This window comes from Amblyomma mixtum, chromosome 1, assembly GCF_055824585.1.
Source record: "Amblyomma mixtum isolate Tamu chromosome 1, ASM5582458v1, whole genome shotgun sequence".
NCBI classification, from domain to species: domain Eukaryota; kingdom Metazoa; phylum Arthropoda; class Arachnida; order Ixodida; family Ixodidae; genus Amblyomma; species Amblyomma mixtum.
In genome coordinates this window covers 273,555,116-273,575,309 of record NC_143012.1, presented here as the reverse complement: position 1 = coordinate 273,575,309, position 20,194 = coordinate 273,555,116, and the positions used below count along the sequence as shown (strand labels likewise).

Genomic DNA, 20,194 nt, shown 5'->3' with positions numbered 1-20,194 from the left:
AGTGATTGGATTTCCAGTTTCCTCATTCAACGTTCACAGTTCGTTTTCTTTAACAACGCCGAATCCTCTGCCATCGATGTAACTTCTGCAGTTTAAACTTCCGCAAAACTGTTGTCCTCACAGTCTCCTCCAGTTTTCAACTGCTCTTTGAAAGGCTCATTGCTAAAGAGAGTTCCTAATTTCAAGCGCTATCAGCCAAAAAACTAAACGGCCGGAGCACTGTGGGGCCGCTGTTAGCGCTTGAAATTAGGAGCTCTCTTTAGCAATGAACCGTTCAAAGAGCAGCTGCTATACCGCTCCCCCCGATAGTGCCCCGAGTGACTTCGCCCTCGTGCGGGTCACGCTTGACACATTTCTAGTGCAGCGTTCGGTCGCTCTGCTGCTGACGAAGGGAATCGAGAACATGGCGCTGTCGCGCACTAGCGGACGACCCCATGCATGGCATCAAACCGCGGCGCTGTGAATGAACGAAGACCCATTCTGTTTTTTTGCTGGCGCTTTATGTTCGTCTCATGCTGCATACTAGTGCCTGTCGCGTGCGTCCACTGCTGCTCGATTTTAAGCAAGACGGCGCAATACACCTCGACGGCGGCTAGTGTGACGTGCTCTTTTTCGCACCGGAGCGATAAGTTATTAATTATAGAGGCGGCGAGGTTTGCTGCGGGCACTGCTTTTCTGCCGAAAGTGCTTTTCCGGCACCGTCTCCGGCAGTGGATTTAATATTCATTACAGCGAGTCCTCTGAAAGCTGTTTTAATTGGCTACTACGATATGTGGTCGGTTGTGAATTTTCTTTACAGGCGTACCGTCAGGAAGAGATGATCGGGAAGGTGAATCGGAAAACATTAGAGACATTCCTACAAGTTTATTGACGGAAGCAGATAACAGTGGCACTCGACGGCATGAAGGGGCCCTCGATGGGATGAAAAGTTACCGTCGACCACGACGACTTGGCCAACTTACCTTGGCATTGATCGACTCATAGAGCTCCGCCACTAGCTCCGAACGTCCGCGCCGCGCGTCCTGCTCTTCCTTCACGGCATGCCACGGCTGATCCGCTGTGCCACCGCAAAGTCGTCGTGATGCAAGCGCCTTCTTCAGGATTCCCCAGCATTGTTTCGACCGGGCTGAGATCAGCCCCGTTAGGCGGGCACGACAGCTGAGGCACGGCGTAGCGCTCCAGAAGGGAGCTCACAGCGCGTGCTTTGTGCACGTTGCTGCGGTCGCGCTGGAACAGGTGGCAGGCATCCTGAAACAGCCCGTCCAGGACGTACAGTCAGGCCGGAATGAAACGCGAACACACATATGTCATACATTTCTGCTTTGGAGCGAGATATTCCTTTACAACCTTTTTTCGATTATGCAATTGAGTAGGCCCTTTACCCAGACACATGAATCAGGCTAGTTGTACACTTCAGCTGAAAGTAGGCAGGTAAAATATTTTGTTTTCTTGACATGCTCTGTTCGCGTTTCATTCCGGCCTGACTGTACGTAATCAAGCGCTCGGTGAGTACTTCACAGTACCTCGTCTCGGTGAATGAGCCTTCGATTCGCACGAGTGATCCCAGGCCGTCCGGAATGATGGCGCCCCAGACACTGACCCAGCAGCATGCTGTGGGTGCAGCCGCCGATACACCTGGGAATACGAGAGACCAGGCACTACACATATGTCGGGTCCGAAAGCGTGGAGCTACCTCACTCCGCTGCAGAAAGGAAATAAAGGTGGAGGCTAAAATTAACATTCAACCCAGTGTACTGATCTGCACTACACGCAAATGGAACACTTGGCATTCAATACTGCACCGATGTCAAGTCAAGCGCTATGGGAAGAAGTGAATCTGCACTGCATTCTTAAGACTACGACCCATTGCAAATCATCCTTATGTTTTAGCAGTTAATCGAACTTTACCCGCGATTTCCGTTAGCAGTGAGGATGCGAGGACTTACCTGCTGTTCACCGGATGCCACACACACGCTACCGTTGGTCCCAGCGTGTAACAGAAGGTGGAGCTGTCCTTGAAGATCACTTCCCGCCACTCGTCTGCCGACCACTCCTCGAAAGCTCGGGCGAAGTTCAGTCGCTCTTTCCTCTGCTTTGTTGTGAGGCGCGGCTTCAGAGCGGCAACGCAGTTCATGAAACCCGCCTCTCGCAGTCTGCTTCTGGTAGTGTCGCAGCAGCAACTGAGGTCCAATGCGTCAGGGATCTCCCTGGCGTCCAAACAGTTGTTGTTGTTGTTGTAGCCTATGACAGACAGGGGTCGGCAACAGCCGCAGCAACTATCGATTCGTCTTCTTCCAACGTTGCAAGCCTTGACCGCCCACTGCACTGAACATCAGCAATTCTTCAATCTTCATCCCTGTAGGCTCTGATAATGCGGTCAAGCGAGTAAATGCGAGAAAAGGAAACAATGAAAAACAAACGGAGAAAAATGACTGTGCTCTAAAGACAGCAATAATGCGAAAGAAAGCGCGTATTTTTTTTTTTTTCACGACATGAGTTGATTTACCGGAGTCTGAGCATGCCTACTGCAGCTGCCAACTTGTCATCACAGAGGAGACAGGGTTGTCGCCGTAGACGATCGAAATACAGGGAGGGGGCTTTGCGCTGAACAGACGTCACTGCAAGGGACTCGTAATAGATTCCACCGATTAACCTCGCTCTTCCGAAGGAGTGACGCGTGCGAAGAAGCGTGTAAGCGGCGGCTTTTCGATGCCTGTGATGATAACTGCCGCAGGGAGGATGTGCGGCGGGAAGGCGAAGGAGAAGCCGGATCCTGGTCGAGGTTGCGGTCGTAAACAAATACCTAGCTCGATCGACTGTCGATCGAATGACGGGTGTGCGCCACGCGAACCTTGAGACGCTGGCTTGGCGTTCGTTCTGGGCAAACACTTCCTCCTGGCTATAGGTGATGGTGTTCATTACGTAGCGCTGCTCCGGAGTTAGCTGCGTGGTATGAGGGGCCTCACTTTCCTTGTTTCTTCGAGACGCACGAAGGCAGGAAATTGCGTGGCTGCGCTGTTCCCTGCGGCCACTCGCACCTCGGCCACGGTTGCTTTCATCGCCCACGCGTTTCAGTGCATGCATACGGGAAACTTTGGTTTGCAAAAGCTGGCCCTGTCTGGTTGTGCGGAGCCTGCCGGAAACTTGTGCAACGCCAGCTGCGCAAGCTGTTTGGGTGGCTAAGCGTAACACGTGCCGCTCGTGCACGGAATCAGCAGCAGCGAACGACAGCTCCATCGTCTTCCTCTAACTTTACATCTAACCGGATAATAACTGGTCTTACAACGCTTGCACTCCCAACACTGCGAGGACCCTCAGTGTCCAGAATGCACTGAGTGACAGGCTGAAACACTGGGCCCTTAGGAGGAGTCAGATCACAGTGCATGACCAGAGTTTCACGAATACAGCCGCCAATTCTCCTCATTACGTCGGCGAGCTTTCCAGCACGCGTTTAAACTTGAGGCTGAGTAATGCCACCAAACTGGCCGTGATACGCACCATCATCATCATCAGCAGCAGCAGCAGCAGCCTGACTGCAGGGCAAAGGCATCTCCCATGTCTCTCCAATCAACCCAGTTGCAGTCGCCAGTTGCCAGTTGCGGCCGCCGTATCCCTGCAAACTTCTTAATCTCGTCCGCCCACATTTCTTGCGTGGGCGGCAGAAAGCTACATTCGGGGCATCCATATTCGCGAATCCGCTCGCGCGTAAAAATGTTTCGTGATTAACTTCCACATGGAGAGCGCTGGCAGCTCGTATATGGTATGGAAACTAGCAGGATGTGGCTTTCGCAGATATAAAGGGGCAAACGTAAGGGTATAATTTTTCAGTAAGATTTTTTTTTCCTCCAGAATTTCCACATTTGCCACTAAAAGGTGGCGCTTCAGCTGTATCAGTAGTTTGTGGATGGATGTTTGGATGCAAGATAGGAGCGTTCCCTTGGAAACAGTGTGGTGGCAGTTGCCACCATGCTCTGCTTCTTTTTTTCCTTAGTGTTTCTTAAAGCAATCCGTCACACTTGACGGCGTTCATTCTTTTTTAACTACAGTTTTAATCCTAAACTTCTACAGTGGCGTCAGAGCGCCACCTGTCAATGACGAATGAGGCAATAAAAATTTTCGCTATTAAAAAAAGTGCATCGCTGTGAAAACCGCACCGTGCTGCAGTACTATCCCTCCTTTTCGAGAATTTTTTTACTTTTCTTGTCATTAGGATCGCCCTGTATATAGAGACCTATTCTTTTTTAACCTTCAAAGATTTTTATATTGAGAACGTTGAGAAATAAGTCTGTGCAGGTCTTGAGCTGGATTTTACAGCAAGGCCGGCATTATGTACCTCGTATGCATCAGTAATTAGACGAGTAACTACATTAACTAATGCTTTCTGTCGTTTTATTTTAGGGAGCAAGAATATATTGAGAAACTGGTGGCAGTCCGCATCGACGGCAAACCCTATTTTTAGATTTGCTTAGTCGGCAATGCGGTTCGAAATATCGATCGTCAAAAATATGCATTTGAAAGCTCGTTGAGTTGGTTTTCCGCATTGCATATTCATAAAATGGTGTCTCTCGTAGTTTTTATGCATCAAATAAAGGCGTATTTGATGCCTATTTGATGCTTTACTTGATGATGCAGAAGAATTTAACTTGATTTCTGCGCGTATTCCACGCGCAGCGGCGCCACTTTATAATTAGGTAATGTGGGAAAGCCAGTTCAACAGGCTTTCAAAAACGTATTTTTGACGTTCCATGCTTCGAACTACGTTGTCGGTTAAGAAATTATAAAAACCGGAATCGCCTTCGATGTTGACGGTTATCACTTTCGCGATATAATCTTGCCCCCTAAAATAAATTAATTTAATTAATCGTCTAACTGTATACCACTATTTGTCACATAATGACCGCTTCAAAACAAATCAAATCAAATTTTATTCTGCAACAAAAAGTTACGAGGAGGGCACGTAAAAGCTGTGAGAAAAAGCTTGAAGAGCCCTGACCCCCTAGCACACGGGGCAGCATAGAAGCGTGCGGCTAAGGAATTAAGTGCAATGCACTTGGACAAAACACATACATGAGTAAGCAAAATCGCTAGAAATTGGAAAGGATCAGGCGAAAAAGAAAAAGTCACTGTATGGCATCATTATACAAACATTTCACGCAGTTCATTGGGGATATACGAGATGTATCAATGTTAGTTTCTTTTAATACGCGATTTAGAAGTGTGGGCAGAAGAAATTTCAGCATTTGATGTCCATCATTGGTTCTGCATTTGGCGACATACGACACTTCGGGATGGCGAACATTATAAACAGGGAAGTTTTCCGCTAGCCGTGCTAAGCTTGTTACGACATCATTATTTTTCTGTAAACAGAGTTTATACATACGACATAGCTTGTAGTCATACATTGACGAAAACTGAATTATGTGGTGCATCTTGAATAAACTTGCAGTGTGAGAGCGATAAGGGACTTTACAGGCTAGACTTAAAGCTCTTTTTTGTAAGACGGAAAGCTTACTAATTACTTACTTTTCTGTACTAATCAGCTCATCAGACCGCACCGACGTTTCTCGCACAGATTTTAAAATAAAAACCTGTAGAGGTTAAAAAAAATGAGCCAGTATGTGACTCCCTTCATGCCGCCATTGTTCCCGCTGGCTGTCTTATGCGTCCAGCACTAAGCCAGTGGTAGAGCGAGCTTTCTGCACGTACTCGCAGCACTCCCCCAAAGAGCGCATGCGTTAACTCCTTCTAGTCAGCTGTGGAAACCTGTTTCGTAGACTGGGCTGTTGCCGGCCCTCCTACATTGCTGCTCGGTTTCAATGAGGACGACCATTGGGTGTATTGTGGCGCAGGTGTACCTGAGCACCCGGCGCGGATCGTGGGTGCTTCACCGCGTGGCTCCCAACGGGATGCCCATGGACACGCTCATCCAGCGCCGCTACTACCAGCACCTGCCGCTCTGGCTGCTCAACACCATGGCCGAGCGGGAATGCCAGCGGATGCTCAACCACGAGCTGCTGGGGCTGAGGCCCCGCCACCGCCTCTTCCAGCAGCACCCGACCATCAACGATGCGCTCGCCAACCGGGTGCTCAGCGGCACACTCGTCATCAAGGGCGACGTCCAAGAGTTCACCGAGACCGGCGTGTGGTTTCGCGGAGACCCCGAGGACACCAAGGTCGATGACGTCGTGCTCGCAACGGGATACGAGATGAGGTGATCGGTCTTTGCAGGGAACACCTTGCATATTTGATCTGCAGAGATTTAGGATGAAACTACGGTGAACACTAATAGGGGAGTAATTACTCATTGACATCCACCTGAGCGCAGCCATACGGCTACAAAGGAAAGCTATGCGGCTTTCTCAGAAACTTCGCAGTTAAAGAAAAATTCGTCCTGGTCCGGGGTTCGAACCCGGGACCACCGCTTCACCGGAGTAGTCGCTCTACCAACTGAGCTAACCGGGACGGCAAGCTTATGGTAGGGCGAGAGCTAATTGATCAATAACTCGAAGTGGGAACAGTTACTGATCGAGTTATTGATCAATTCGCTCTCGCCCTTCCATAAGCTTGCCGTTCCGGTTAGCTCAGTTGGTAGAGCGACTACTCCGGTGAAGCGGTGGTCCCGGGTTCGAACCCCGGACCAGGACGAATTTTTCTTTAACTGCGAAGTTTCTGAGAAAGCTGTGTAGCTTTCTTTTGTAGCCGTATGGCTGCGCTTGGGTGGATGTCAATGAGTAATTACTCCCTTATTACAAAATCTACTCCACCTTGGGGGATTCCCCTAAACATTTGACCACCACTACGGCGAACACTGATGCGCAAAGATGCATCCCGTACGAACATGTGTTTCGTTGCGGAGGAAGGCACTATTCCGATGGGTAAACCATGAGGAAGATCTTGCGATGTTTGTCGGTTTGTGCCAAGTATCTTGCGACGTTGGTGGGTTTTTATTACAGTGATGCAATGGTTTATATACATGCACCATGTACAAACCACGAAGAAAATCGCAAATCAACACAATGCATAACACGACACACCTAAACAACCAATCGAGAAAAGACGCCACACAGGGCATATCACTATTACATCGTTATGCGACACACACAAGCAACCATGCACGCACTAGAAAGAAGGCAATGAAGAGCACAGCACTAGGAGTGGTTGCCACTCTGCCTCAAATTCAGTCTGGGCATATAATTATTTTAGAAGAACAATCACTCTGCTAAAGTTTTATTTTACAAAAACAACAGATTCACAGTGTTTGTTCATCATGCGTGTTTTCTAGAGGCTGTGTAGCCCAATCAAAAAGAACGTGTTTAGGGGTTCATCAACAAATGACAGTGCAGTGAGATATCGAACAGAGTACGGGGTCAAATTAAGTCATTTCTTCGATGTCCTTTGTAAGCATCTTTGCGATCGATGAAGCAATGCTCAATCATTTCAGGAGCATCACAAAATCGGCAGTGAATCGTAGACATAAAAATGCCATTTTTTTTCTAACCATTTTTTAACTGACAATGTCTCGCTATGTAGCTGATACAAAAAAAAATTCAGGGGGCACTTTGACTGTCTAAAGTGGGTAGAGGCGGAAGCGTTTTCCGCACCACCTTCGCTGTTTCTGTGGCACTGGTGGCGTCACATATATTTGAGTACTAATTACTAAGTGATGGCAAATCACTAATTAATTGTTAATTACTGATTAATGTCTGAATGCTAATTAACTGCTAATTAATGACGCTTAAGCTTCGCCTTCAGGAGTGGAACGCGACAGCGCGTTGTAGCGCTGCCAGGGAGTCCAGGGAACGCCACCACCCGTTCGGCGCGATGCCTTGCCCTTTGAACGCAACGATTTTTGAGGAAAGGAAATGGCGCAGTAATTCTCTGTCATCTCGGTGGACACCTGAACCGCACCGTAGAGGAAGGGAGGTGGGAGTGAAAGAAGATAGTTAAAGAGGAGCCGTAATGAAGAAAATGAAAATTGTATTTGAGGAAAGGAAATTACGCAGTAACTGTCTCACATATCTCGGTGGACACCCGTCAAAATTCAGGGGGGCACTTTTTTTACCTTAAGTGTGATCACTGATGTGTGGTTAAGATGTTAAGCTTCGCCCCTAAGAGTGGAACGCGACAGCGTCTTGCAACGCTGCCAAGGAGTCCATAGAACGCCTTCGCCCATTCGGTTCTACGCCTCGCTCGTCGGTACATTGGTTTTTGAGGACAGGAAATGTATCTGTCTCTCATTTGTCGGTGGACACCTAAACCTCGCCGGGAGGGATTGGAGGAGGATGAGAGTGAGTGAAGACACCGTATTCACTAGACGCGCCTTTGTTCATTCCAAACCATCGAGCTGGCATGGCGGAGTGGATAACGTGCTCGTCTCTCACGCCGAAGACCGGGGTTCGTTTCCTGAGCTCGACCAATTTCTTAATCGCTTTTATTTATTTATATGGCCTGACTAGTAAAGCTAGTTAGGCTAATTGGGTAATTAAGCAATTAACTAAGCTCAGTCCCACTTACTTGGAGCATCACTATACGATCCCTTCAATTGGTTGTATGGTTACTAGCCAAAGTGCAATTGGCCCCGTTTGAAATTCGCGCACTGTGACGTCACGACCGTTTCCACCAATTGAAAAGCGTGACATTTTCTGTCGACAACTGCTGCTTACAACGATGAGACATTAAAGGCTTCCGCCTTAAAAATTGTCTTGATACGTGGCGAGAGGGGCATTTTATGTACTCTTATGAGCACTACGTCGTGTCCCGGTAAACCAAAATACATAGAACGGTACATGGGTGGAGGGAAGAGCATTCAGATTAAATCCTTGTACAACCCTTTCCTCGACACTGAAAACCGGAACTCAGGGAAGTAATGAACAAGCTGGAAACAAACATCTAAATGCACCTCATGCATGAAGCCCCACAAACACGGGCGATCAGAAACATTGAAAGGCAGAGTGAGGTTCGGTAAAACATGAACTAAATTAACTTGAAAAAATTCACGCACTACTGGGTGTGTAATGTTACGGAAAATCATGAGACATAAAACTGTCTGCCGGACCTACAGGTGGACTAAACCAAGGCCGCCAGCGCTTACAGGCCGGGAAAAGTTAACATGGCTTACAAATTCAGAAGACGAATCCCACACAAAACAGGCGAAAAATCTGTGAAAACGCTGGATATAGAGTCTAGTGTAATAAGTAAGTTTAGTGACGAGAAACATATTACATGCGGTAGCCCTGCCAAAGGTCGAGAGACCGTGGGGGACAAAAGTCTGAGCATAGCGCTGAAGAGTTGGCACACGGTCTTTCCAGTATTGTGCACTGTGCTTATAGGCACTTAAAGGGACGCCATATGTACTTGGGTGGCCTACATGTCCATTGCGCTCCATCGTATTCAGCAGGGGTCGATCCCCACATTCCAAATCAGAGACCTTAAAGGGATACTGAGGCGGTTTTCGAATATGGTAATTTTTTAGGGTTTTGAAGTAGTGTCATTGCTGATCACGTCTGTGAAATTATTTTTTCGCTTTTGGCTAAAACAGTGGCGCAATCGGCAATTAAAAACAAGATGTTCAAATCTCCCGCGCCCCGCGCGAGCGTAGGAGAGGAGAACAGCGGAGAGGGAAACCTCGTCCATGTCGGCAAACGTGACGTCATGTTGAGGAGCCGGGGATACTTCGGCGCACCCGAGCGAGCTTTCAGCGCGCGTTGTTTCTTGTGCTGTGTGCGTTGTGACGTACAAAGCGTGTCAGCCGACTTTGAGAATCAGATTCAACACGAGGTAGTACTCTGCGTTCGTGTCCACGACCAACTACAGCCGCGACTGTGTCGACTTCCACTGTTTTCCGCAAGATCATAAGCTCGCAGCGCAAGCACTCGCTGTTGTGACGAAGAATTCAAGCCGACTAAAGAAAGCCTACTCAGCTCGAAGCACTTTTGTAAGAGCGGCTCCATGCAGAGCTTGTCCCTACTGTGATCTCTGGAGATTTCTGTCGAAAAGGCGCGGCTGAACCATGACAGTTCCATCGATTTTCTCGCGCATGAGAGGCGTGTCACCATTCTGAAGAAGCGCCTCTTCTTAAACTAGAACAGTTGTTACAGCCGTGTCATCTTATCTATGATGCTGCAAGTATTTCTTTACAACGCTTCTTGCTTTGCCGTCCGCCTTTCAAAGTGTATTCCTTCTTTCTTTTTTTTGTGTGTTTTTTGATTGTGCACATTCCTTCATGGCTGATTGTCAATAGCATGTTTTCTTTCTTTGCCGCTGTTAAACTCACCTTAGCAATTGTTCAAGAACAATGTATCCACTCCTGCTTTGACTGCCAAGAGGCAGTTGGCAGTATTTGATAAATAAATAAAATAAATAAATAAATAAATAGAAACATGCTCACTTAGCCCCTGCAGAAACCTTATAGAGGCTCAAGCATGTGTCGCTCTCCTCAGCTTAGGTGCGGCCAGACCACCTGAGGTGTGCTCAGCAAGGCTCGGTTAGTGATTTTATATTCGGTTCGACGTGTCCAAGCAAGCAAGCATCGAAGCTCTTCATATGCGGCATCTCGTTTAATCGTAGCTAAGCGATTAAAATGAAAGCGTTCGACGTTGATTTCGGATGCAAATTTATGAGAGAATTGAATGCCAACCGAGTTTTTGCAAAAAAACACCTCAACCTTATTCGGTTTCTTCATCAAGTTGTGGCAGCGGTCGAGTTGCAGCTAGCTTGGCTTTTAAACACACATATAGTTGGTAACTACTTCACTGAACCTAAACTGCAAATCTAGGAAGGGCGAACGTTTCCGAGGCAGCGATTAATATTTTCTGGCATCTACTGAACGCGCCACGAGTGAAGCAGCAGCCTTGTGCGCGTATTTAGCTTGGTTTCCAGCGCACAATGATTGAGTCACTATCCTGTGGTCACATGCCTCGCAGTGCTTGGCCACTGGGCTTCGCTAATTTTGACATCAACTTTGTGCTCCTTCATCGTTTCCTTGAAATACTTTCTTGCCCCAAGCTGCAACGCCGGGTACTGAGAACAGGATTTTTTGTACTCACTGCTTTGGGCCTTTTCTTTAGGATGACGCTCTTCCGGGCGAGCGAGGAGGCGTCCGGTGGTGTTAATTCACTTGAGTATTGTTCGCACCCCTTCCTTTCCGAGAATACGAGCCGAGGTTGTGCTGGCACCTTTTACGCATGGTCTGCATCGCGTCTTTGACGCTCGCGTATGCTTGTGCTAGGCGTAGAATTTTTTGCTTGTCTTTTTTGGTTTCAGGCGATACGTGGAATGAGCAAACTGTAGTAAACTTTTCTTTGGAGGTCAGTAAAAAAAATATAGTCGCCGTATTCGCTTTTACAACGACACGGAAAGCTGCGATCTGCACTCAACGCAGCGCCGGATCCGCATCGGCTTCTCCAGTCCTCAAAGTGACGTCACGACCTCTCTTGACCAATCACGGGCGGCGGCGCGCCGCGCGGCGTGCCCCGCGGCACAGGCCGCATATTAAGGCTAAAAAAGGCAATTCGCGCTTGTTTTTGCCTTATTTGGACGCGATATTCCAGTATACAGCATGAAAAACTATAGGACGCCGCTGCCAGCCTGATTTTCAAAAAAAGTGCTTCAGTCTCCCTTTAACTCTTAAAGCGATTAATTCAAGCTCCCGAAGCTAAACCAAAGCATTCCATTAAACGAATAACTCTATCGATGATTGGCTTATCAGCGCAGAAAAACGCGAAGTCATCTGCATAAGCTAATTCCTTCAGTTCGTGACCCATAATACAGAAGCCACTGACGGCTCTTCTGTTTATAACACTTATGCAAAGTGCCTCCCAGTATAGTTTGGTTTGGTTTATGGGGTTTAACGTCCCAAAGCGACTGAGGCTATGAGAGACGCCGTAGTGAAGGGCTCCGAAAATTTCGACCACCTGGGGTTCTAAAGATTAACGTGCACTGACATCGCACAGCACACGGGCCTCTAGAATTTCGCCTCCATCGAAATTCGACCGCCGCGGCCGGGATCGAACCCGCGTCTTTCGTGTCAGCAGCCGAGCACCATAACCACTGAGCCACCACGGCGGCCCCTCCCAGTATAGCGCGAACAGGAGCGGGAACAGTGGACAACCTTGTTTCACAGACGACTGAATACAGACTGGTTGTGAGAGGCAGCCGTTTACAATCAGGCGCGTGGAACAGTGTTTGTAACAAAGGCGCACCCCCGAAAGAAAAAATTGAACCAATATTGAACTGATTTAAAGGAGAAAAAAGAAATGAATGGCACACTCGATCGAACGCGTTTGCCAGGTAAATCTGCAGCAGTGCTAGTTATTCATGAGTGTCACTGCAACACTGCAACAGCATGGGCGCAACATGTAGATAAGAGTGTATATACCGTCCCCTCAAGCCACATGTTTTACGAGGTCCGATCAAAGTTGACACTGCAAGCTGTAGCCGATTTGAGAGGACTTTAGCGCAAATCTTATAATCAACATTAGAAAGTTTTATAGGTCAGCAGCCATTTACAGATCGTAGTTCTTCCTTATCGCGAGCTTTCGGCATTAAGGCAATGTGCCTTTTGGTAAATGATGGCGGAAAAAAAATTCCACATCAATACTGGTCTGAGAAATTTGGAGGACAGGGGATAAAATAGATCTAAATGTCTTGCAAAATTCTCCTCAGAGGCCGTCAGGTCCCGGGGTTTTCGAAAATGGCAAATGATCATTTGCATCTTCCGATTCATCCAAGGCTCAAAGAACCAATTATTGCCGCGTACTCACTTTCAGAAAGCTGAATATTCATAGACAGCAGCGCGTTACATGATCATCATCAGCCGTGCTTTAAGTGGCAGCAAAAAGAGAGGCGTGGTGATTTGCAAACTCAGTATACTATTGCATCTGTACTTGTTACCAGGACACCACCACCACAGTAGAGCTCAGAGACTTGCTTGGCAGCCACGTGGCGACGCTCATCAAGCAAAGCCTGTTTAGTTGGCTCCGAGTGCTAAGCATGAATGCTGCGGGATCGTACACGTACCACCCGAAAGCGTTCCGCATCGAACTTCTGTAGGTGACACTTAACAGTTGCAATTCCCGCTGTGTACAAGCCTGCAGCCTCGCATTCAAATTCGTGGAAAAGTATTAAGGCTTTGAAGCAGTCGTTTCTCCTTATCGTGCTTAAAATAAGACCCGTCCTCAAAATAGGCTATCGCAGCAGCCGAGCACGCCTCGTGTTGCTGTTTACCTCGGTAAACATGGCACATACCCACGCGGGTGGATTGGCCAAGGTATGGTAGTGAATTCCAAGGAAAATCATAGTATTTGAGCGGTAAAGACAGGCATATGAGGCGGTGGAGTAGCATAGTGGAATGACTGAAACTAGAAAAAATAATAATTGCTGAAAAATTCTAATAACTTAAACAAATTTGAAGTGCCAGGAATAGAAAAAATACACATATTTGGACGCGGAAGAATTTTTTACACATTTAACAAGGTAACCAACTACCAGTTGCAATAATGTTATCATGAAGGTATCTGCAAACCCTTCTTAACGCGAATCCCTTGGCGCTTGCACCGAACGAGAAGAACTGAAAGGGACAGAGGGAGTCCTAACCTCGAAATAAGGACCTCCAGATACGTCTTTCTCTGAAATGCGTACCAAGTAAAAATTTAAGTGAGGGATTCTGCATCGCAAAAGCGTCATTGACACCTCGCACAGCGTTGATTTACATGACCGGACATTCCAAGGGTACTGTAAGTGCTCAAAATCTACGGTATTGAGGAACTGATCACTGAAGGTGCCTGAGATGTGTTGGAACCGCTAGAAACGGCAAAACTTCTACAGAATGAGGTGAGGGGCCGGATAGATTACAGGGGCACTGAGAGCTGACCTTCCCGGTAAATCAGCCACCTCGTTAAAATAGACACCCGAATGACCACGTACCCAGACAAAACGGACCTCTCTCACTGTGCGCGGAACAAAAAACCTAAGGGAGCGATTCAATAGACATTTTCTGGAAGCTTGGAGAGAGAATAAAACTGAAAGGTAGTCTTCAAGGATGAGAACCTATGCTAAATACCACGGAATTTTGAGATGAGCCAAACCAATAGCCAAAAACTCTGCAAAGAAAATGAGAGCGGAAAGCGGAAAGCCAATATGTGCGGAGCTGAGGCCGTTAACATCAGGAACATGTTTTGTGAGGCTACTCTCTCTATCAACTTCACTAAAGTTATTGTTAAAGCATTTGGCCGTATGTTGTCTAACTGAAATTCATTCCCTGTATTTTTCAAAAGCGAAATTATTTTGGCCATTTTCCAACTGTGTGGAATCTGTTTTTGTTTTTATATTGACGCATTTGCAATATCTTCTGTGAAGTCTTGCGCTAAAATGTTCAACACGCCAACAGTAACCCCGTCACATCGGGCAGGACACTGCATTGAGGAAACAATTGGTAGAAGCTCCGACTCGTCGACCTCAGTATGGTACGATAATGGGGTGAGGACGTTTAAAGGTTCCGTTCTCTGTGTCTGGAAAAGTAAAGCCAGACACCGAGTGATACGTCCCAGGTCTTGCTTAGCCTCCTGAGGGGACAACACTATTCGTTTTGTGTGATGGGAGGCCGGGGAATGCTAATTGTGCTCCGTGGATCAATACAGAGCCTCCTTATTGTGTGGACTTGGGAGAGACGTGTTTAAATTTTGATTATCTTCCTGATTTGCTTTTTTGATAGTTATTTTGAAAGATGCAGAGAGCCGCCGCGGTGGCTCAGTGGTTATGGTGCTCGGCTGCTGACCCGAAAGACGCGGGTTCGATCCCGGCCGCGGAGGTTGAATTTCTCTGGGGGAGAAATTCTAGAGGCCCGTGTACTGTGCGATGTCAGTGCACGTTAAAGAACCCCAGGTGGTCGAAATTTCCGGAGCCTTTCACTACGGCGTCTCTCATGGCCTGAGTCGCTTTGGGACGTTAAACCCCACAAACCAAACCAAACCAAACCAAACCAAACCAAAAATGCAGAGAAGAATTTATAATTGATCTAATTAGCTGGGCAAAGATTATAGGAAAGGCTTTTCCAGCTAGGCTACTTTTGTACGACGATAAGCGCTATCACACTGCTCCCTCCACCATGGAGGCAGCTGTCTGGCAGGGGCTGTAGGCCACGCGGTGAATACAGAGCGCTCAGCATCACGCATCTAGGAGGTAGGAGCTCCTGCTTAACTGCATGAAGGAGCCGTTATTTTTTGTCTAATTTCAGGTTTCCATTTCTGGACGATTCCGTGCTCCCCATGGAGGGAAACCGGCTCCCGCTGTTCAAGTACGTCTTCCCCACGCACCTGGTTCACCCTGCCACGCTGAGCTTCGTGGGCTACATCCAGCCCCTGGGCGCCATCAACCCCATAGCTGAGATGCAGGCTCGCTGGGTGGTCCAGGTGTTGCTGGGCAACGTCCGACTGCCCTCCAAGGCAAGTCGGCAGACTGAGAAAGGCACCGTGTTTCGCACGGAGCGAATGTAGTAAACGCGGATGCAGGTTTAAGTCCATAGATGCTTTACAAATGGTTTGGAAGAACGTCAATCTGGGCTAGATGGTGCATTATTTGAGACAGAAATGGTAATAGCGCTACAGCAAGACGTACACAAGAAAGACTGGCACAGGACATGCGCTAACTTCATCTGAGTTTATTTATCGCAAAGCCACCTTTTTTTGCGCATGCCTTAAATTTTCTATATATTTGCTCGCTTTGCAGTAAATAAACTCAAATGAGTTTATTTAGTTAACGCATGTCCTATAAGTTAAGTTTATAAGTTAACGCATGTCCTGTGTCAGTCTTTCTTGTGCGCGTCTTGCTGTAGCGCTATTACCATTTCTGTCTCAAATGATGCTTTACACTTTCTAGGACAAACACGGTGGAAACATCAATGCCGTCGGCAGTGATTGAGCTCTAAACAAACCTCTCCATGTGTTCTAGTAAATGCAGTGCTCTAGTAGCGGCTTATACTTGAAGCATATTCTTATTGCATGTTGGTAGCGGTGAAAAAATTTATTCAGATAACATGCCAGGTGTTTCAGGAATTTTTAACACCTGGTTTTTGTTTAGGCAAAGAGAACCTTTTGCGGCGTAGTAATACCTGTGTTGGCGAACATAAAAAAACAAGGCAGTCATGTCACCTAGTAAAGCGATTGATTAATATCAAATAGTTCACTTTTTAACTACTACAGATGGGCGTCTGACTGCAATTAGAGATTTGTAGCCGGTCGTTAGTAACCACCATATAAGTGTTGCCCTCGCCGCTGTGGCTCAAGTAATTTGGGCCACTTCTCGCGACATTCGAAAACTGCCCGCCTGCGGGGAGCGGAAAGCGACGTCCACCAAATCGCGGCACGTACCACGTGACGACGTACCACGTGACAATCGCTGCCCCGTTCGCTTTGCTATAGTCACCATTGCGTTGCGGTGCACCTCGATACTTCGCTGCTCCAGCGGGGCAGCGGTTGTCACGTGTTACTGTCACGTGGTCCTCGTTATGTGACGGACAGTCGTCTCTTATTAAAACTGTTCACATCCCGCGAACCCTTAGTGCATAAACCACAACCCGTTCTGCTGAAAGCTGTTCAGAGCCTTTTTTTAATGTAGCACAAGCTGCGAAGCGAGTTTCCTCTACGGCCATTCAAGCAATGCTGAAAATGGAAAGGAGCATCTAGAAACCCGAAAACAAAAGAAGGTCGTCACTTAGCCTTTCCCTCTACCACGTTCCCCTTTTCTCGTGTCCTTCACTCAGTGATCAGAATGTGGGAAAGGAATCATCTGATTGAGGTAGCCGAGCTTTTGTCCTCACTGCTGTTCATATATGAACGAAACGGGAATACTGGGGACCTAATGAGCTCTGTCCGTTGTCCCAAAAGCGAGTTTCCACATTAACGAGGCTTAAATGCACTTTAAGTGTTTGGTCTCCAAATAAAGTGTCCTTTATTCGAGTCGCCCATATGAACGGTGGTCACGAGGCACGAGCTGCAACGTTTCTCCTGTGCAGGCAGAGATGGCGGCCGACGTCGAGAGGACAGAGTCTGCGCAGCGCAGCCGCTACGTGTCGAGCCCGCGGCACACCATCCAGGTGGACTACATGCCGTACACCCGCGACCTGGCGCGTCGCATCGGCGTGGATCCGAGCCTGACCAGGGCTCTGCTGCAGCGACGGCCGCTGCTCTTCTGGGCGCTGCTTGTCGGACCGCAGGTGCCCTACATGTTCCGCCTGCAGGGGGCGCACTCGTGGCACGGCGCCGAGCAGGCGGTGCTGGGGACCCGGCGGCGCATCGAGACGCCGCTCAGGACCAGGCAGGACCCGGCCGCCATCAACGAAGGGCCCTCCATGCTCGCCGCCGCAGACAAACTGCTCGCGCCCGCCCTGGAGATGGCGATGGTCGTCGTCACCGTGTGCGTGCTCCTGGTGCCCCTGCTGGCGAACTACCTCTTCGCGTGACGCGCTACTCCTGCGGGACTCCATGGCTATACGACGAGTGTTTTCCCGGTGAATGCCCGGAAGAGACACTGCAACTGTCTTGCATATGCCATCGCTAGACGTCATGCTAGCTCAGCGAGGTCACTGTGGCATTCAGCCTCATCACAGCGCATAACGATGACTGGTAGCGCTGCCTGCAACGTCTACGGTTGTTCTTTGGAGCTGCTTGCAGTTTGATGCTGCTCAGGGACAATCGCATATCCACCACACTGGGACGTCTTGGCGATCTGCCAACACTGTCCTAGCAATTGACACTTGAACACTGAACTTGGCTCTCGTGGACTCATGACACTTCGAAGGCGTTGCTGAATCTCCCAAGTACGTCGGCCTTTCCAAGTACCGTTGACAGTAGGCGGAACGGCCAAAGGACTTCCTGGTTAGCTCAGTTGGGTAGATGCTGATGAGCAACTGCTTCCTTACGAGAAATCTACTACACCTTGGGAGATTCCCCTAAACTTACAAGAATTTAGCCCACAAGACGGGACGGGAAGAAGAGAGACGGCAAGAGCGCTCTTGTTGTCGTCTCTCTTCAACCCGTCCCGTATTGTGCGCTAAATTCTTGGATTGCAAAACCAACTAGCCCAACTTCATGCATTCACCCGTAAACTTCATCGCTCTTCATTGCGCACACGTGTGTCATATGAATTTCCTGCTTATGTTTCCTCTGATCTGCTTCCTTCAGCCTTGGGTCCAAGCCCTTCTGTTGTCGTGTTCTTACACCGCGACCGTGGTACACGCCTTTGGGCCCATTGCGCACTTGGAGCTGTCGACCGTGAACGTGCCGCCGTAATGTGACGTGTCTTCTCTGTGCATGCGTGTGTGCGCCACATTGTGATGTAGCCACTATGTCGTAGCAACCTCACTCTGCTGCCAGGAAGGAGTAATGGGTTTCACTGTGCAATACGCGTTGTAAACTCAATGTAACCACTTGGACCAGTCGAAAAAAAAAGAAAATTGGAAAGAACATATTCGCATTTCGTCTTCGTGCAGTCGAATGAGGACATTTGTGTTTTGAATGCATGCAAACATGCCACCCTTTTTTTATGTTTTGCCCGCGTGCGTGTTTTGTAGGGCCGTATCGCGTATACGTCGTGCTTCTGAGTGGCGACATCGCGGGGAACAAACGTGTGGCTAGCAGGAGTGTTGAGAAGCAAAGCGCACACTTCAGTGACTCAACACTGATGTTGATCTGACGCAGCATACAGCAAGGAACAAAGTGTGCTGCATATTGCAGGTGACAGTTTCGCTTCGTCGCCAGGTACTCTTTTACAGACGCCCCGTCGATAAGGTCACGCAGGTACATGGACGCCTTCGGCCCTAACCACGAGGGATGGTACACGGTAGCGGTGGTTCACAACAGCAACACAGTTAACGGCCTCAACTTCAGAGCCCGCAGTGCAACACAAGCAGAAGAGGTCGCGATTGCTCTCGCGGCCTCACACTCCGATTCAAAATACATAATCACCGACTCGCGAGGGGCCTGTCGGAACGTATAGAACAAGGCTGCACTCCCTTCCTAGCCTATCGAATATACCAAATTTCCATACGGGATACAGACCCCGCGCACCGACCGTTACCTCATATGGGCCCCTGCTCATCAGGGGTTGGCAGGAAACGAGGCAGCAGACGCAGCCGCCCGCGCGCTCTCTCACCGGGCTGTTTTCTCCTCCCCACCAGATCACGAAACTGATTTTAATCGTGTGTATACCTTTAAAGATATTACAACGTACTATCAAGATCGTCATCGTATTTACCCTCGCGCATGTAAAGGCCTCAAGAAGGCGGATGAGCGGCTTCTTCTTCGCCTTCTCACAAATACATTGCTGTGCCCGGCAGCAATAAAACATTTTGACCCTTCCTTTAACGGCAGCTACCCGCACTGCGAGCGGTGTCTTCTGACACCTATCACATGGTGTCGGCTTGCCCCTCCAACCCGGCCATTCCCCCCATCCCCAACCCAATCCGGGAGGACTGGTAGGCGACCCTGCTCGGCTGCCACGACTTACAAGCCGGGCGGCGGCCACCGCCACTGGGGTCACAAACTGGCGACCTCCATGTAGTGCTTGTAAGGATCGGTCCCTTGCTGGCTGATCCAAACATACCTCCTGTCCCTTCCAAATAAATGTTTTCACCACCACCCACCTTATCCAATCCATCCTTGATCCCTTTCTCTTAAAGTTCGGCCAATGGGTCGTCATACAATGACCCACTAGCCCAACATGACTCAATGCACATCAAAAGGCGATGCGCTGTTGAAAAAAAAAAAAGACATTCTAAGCTTTCCTATATATGTAACATCTCTCAGTTCCGTCACGTAATGAAAAATGATATTTGCCCAAGAGGGAAATCTCACTGACCATCTCTTATAATAATTTTTTATTCTTCCACTGCCCATAAATTAATGTGCTATCACGATGGAAAAAAAGAAACGCGAACAGCGCGCAGTTACGTGCTCCACTGTTAATTTTGTTGTTGTTGTTGTTGTTGAAAGCTTTTACTGTCCAACAGATAAGGACCACACCGCCTGTGCCGCTCTGTCTCACCCCCCTTCACGGGGGAGGGGACTAAGGAGCGGCCAAGCCGCACGGGATGGTCGCAGTCGATGCTGGCCGGGCGCTTTTACCTGGGTGGTAAGAAAAAGACTTTAGAGTCATCCTAGAATGCATCACCGACAACTGTAGCATATTTTTGCTACCACCG

The 20,194-nt window shown here is 48.4% G+C and overlaps 2 protein-coding genes across 4 annotated transcripts in view; one reads left to right on the top strand and one right to left on the bottom strand.

Moving 5' to 3' along the window:
- Positions 1-19,633, top strand: part of LOC149371730 (flavin-containing monooxygenase 5-like) — a 47,924-nt gene extending 28,291 nt beyond the window's left edge. For all 3 annotated transcript variants that reach the window (XM_089566013.1, XM_089566014.1, XM_089566011.1), the window contains exons 4-6: positions 5,850-6,211; positions 15,233-15,444; positions 17,013-19,633. In XM_089566013.1, the coding sequence (XP_089422139.1) occupies positions 5,850-6,211; positions 15,233-15,444; positions 17,013-17,455 (1,017 nt within the window). In that variant the 3' untranslated portion in view covers positions 17,456-19,633. The remainder of the gene's footprint in view (positions 1-5,849; positions 6,212-15,232; positions 15,445-17,012) is intronic.
- LOC149371731 (uncharacterized) lies at positions 654-3,436 on the bottom strand. The gene is made up of 3 exons (XM_089585227.1): positions 1,947-3,436; positions 1,524-1,635; positions 654-1,248 (listed from the first exon to the last, which is right to left on the bottom strand). The coding sequence occupies exons 1-3, from the start codon at positions 2,132-2,134 to the stop codon at positions 979-981; spliced, it is 570 nt and encodes a 189-aa protein (XP_089441353.1). The 5' UTR covers positions 2,135-3,436; the 3' UTR covers positions 654-978.
- Positions 19,634-20,194: the final 561 nt, after the last annotated feature.

Coding starts and splice junctions, on each gene's coding strand:
- LOC149371731 (XM_089585227.1), bottom strand. CDS start 2,134: ATGAACTGCGTTGCCGCTCTGAAGCCGCGCCTCACAACAAAGCAGAGG. Junction 1,636..1,946: donor TGGCATCCGGTGAACAGCAG/GTAAGTCCTCGC, acceptor TCGTATTCCCAG/GTGTATCGGCGGCTGCACCC. Junction 1,249..1,523: donor GGCTCATTCACCGAGACGAG/GTACTGTGAAGT, acceptor GGGCTGTTTCAG/GATGCCTGCCACCTGTTCCA.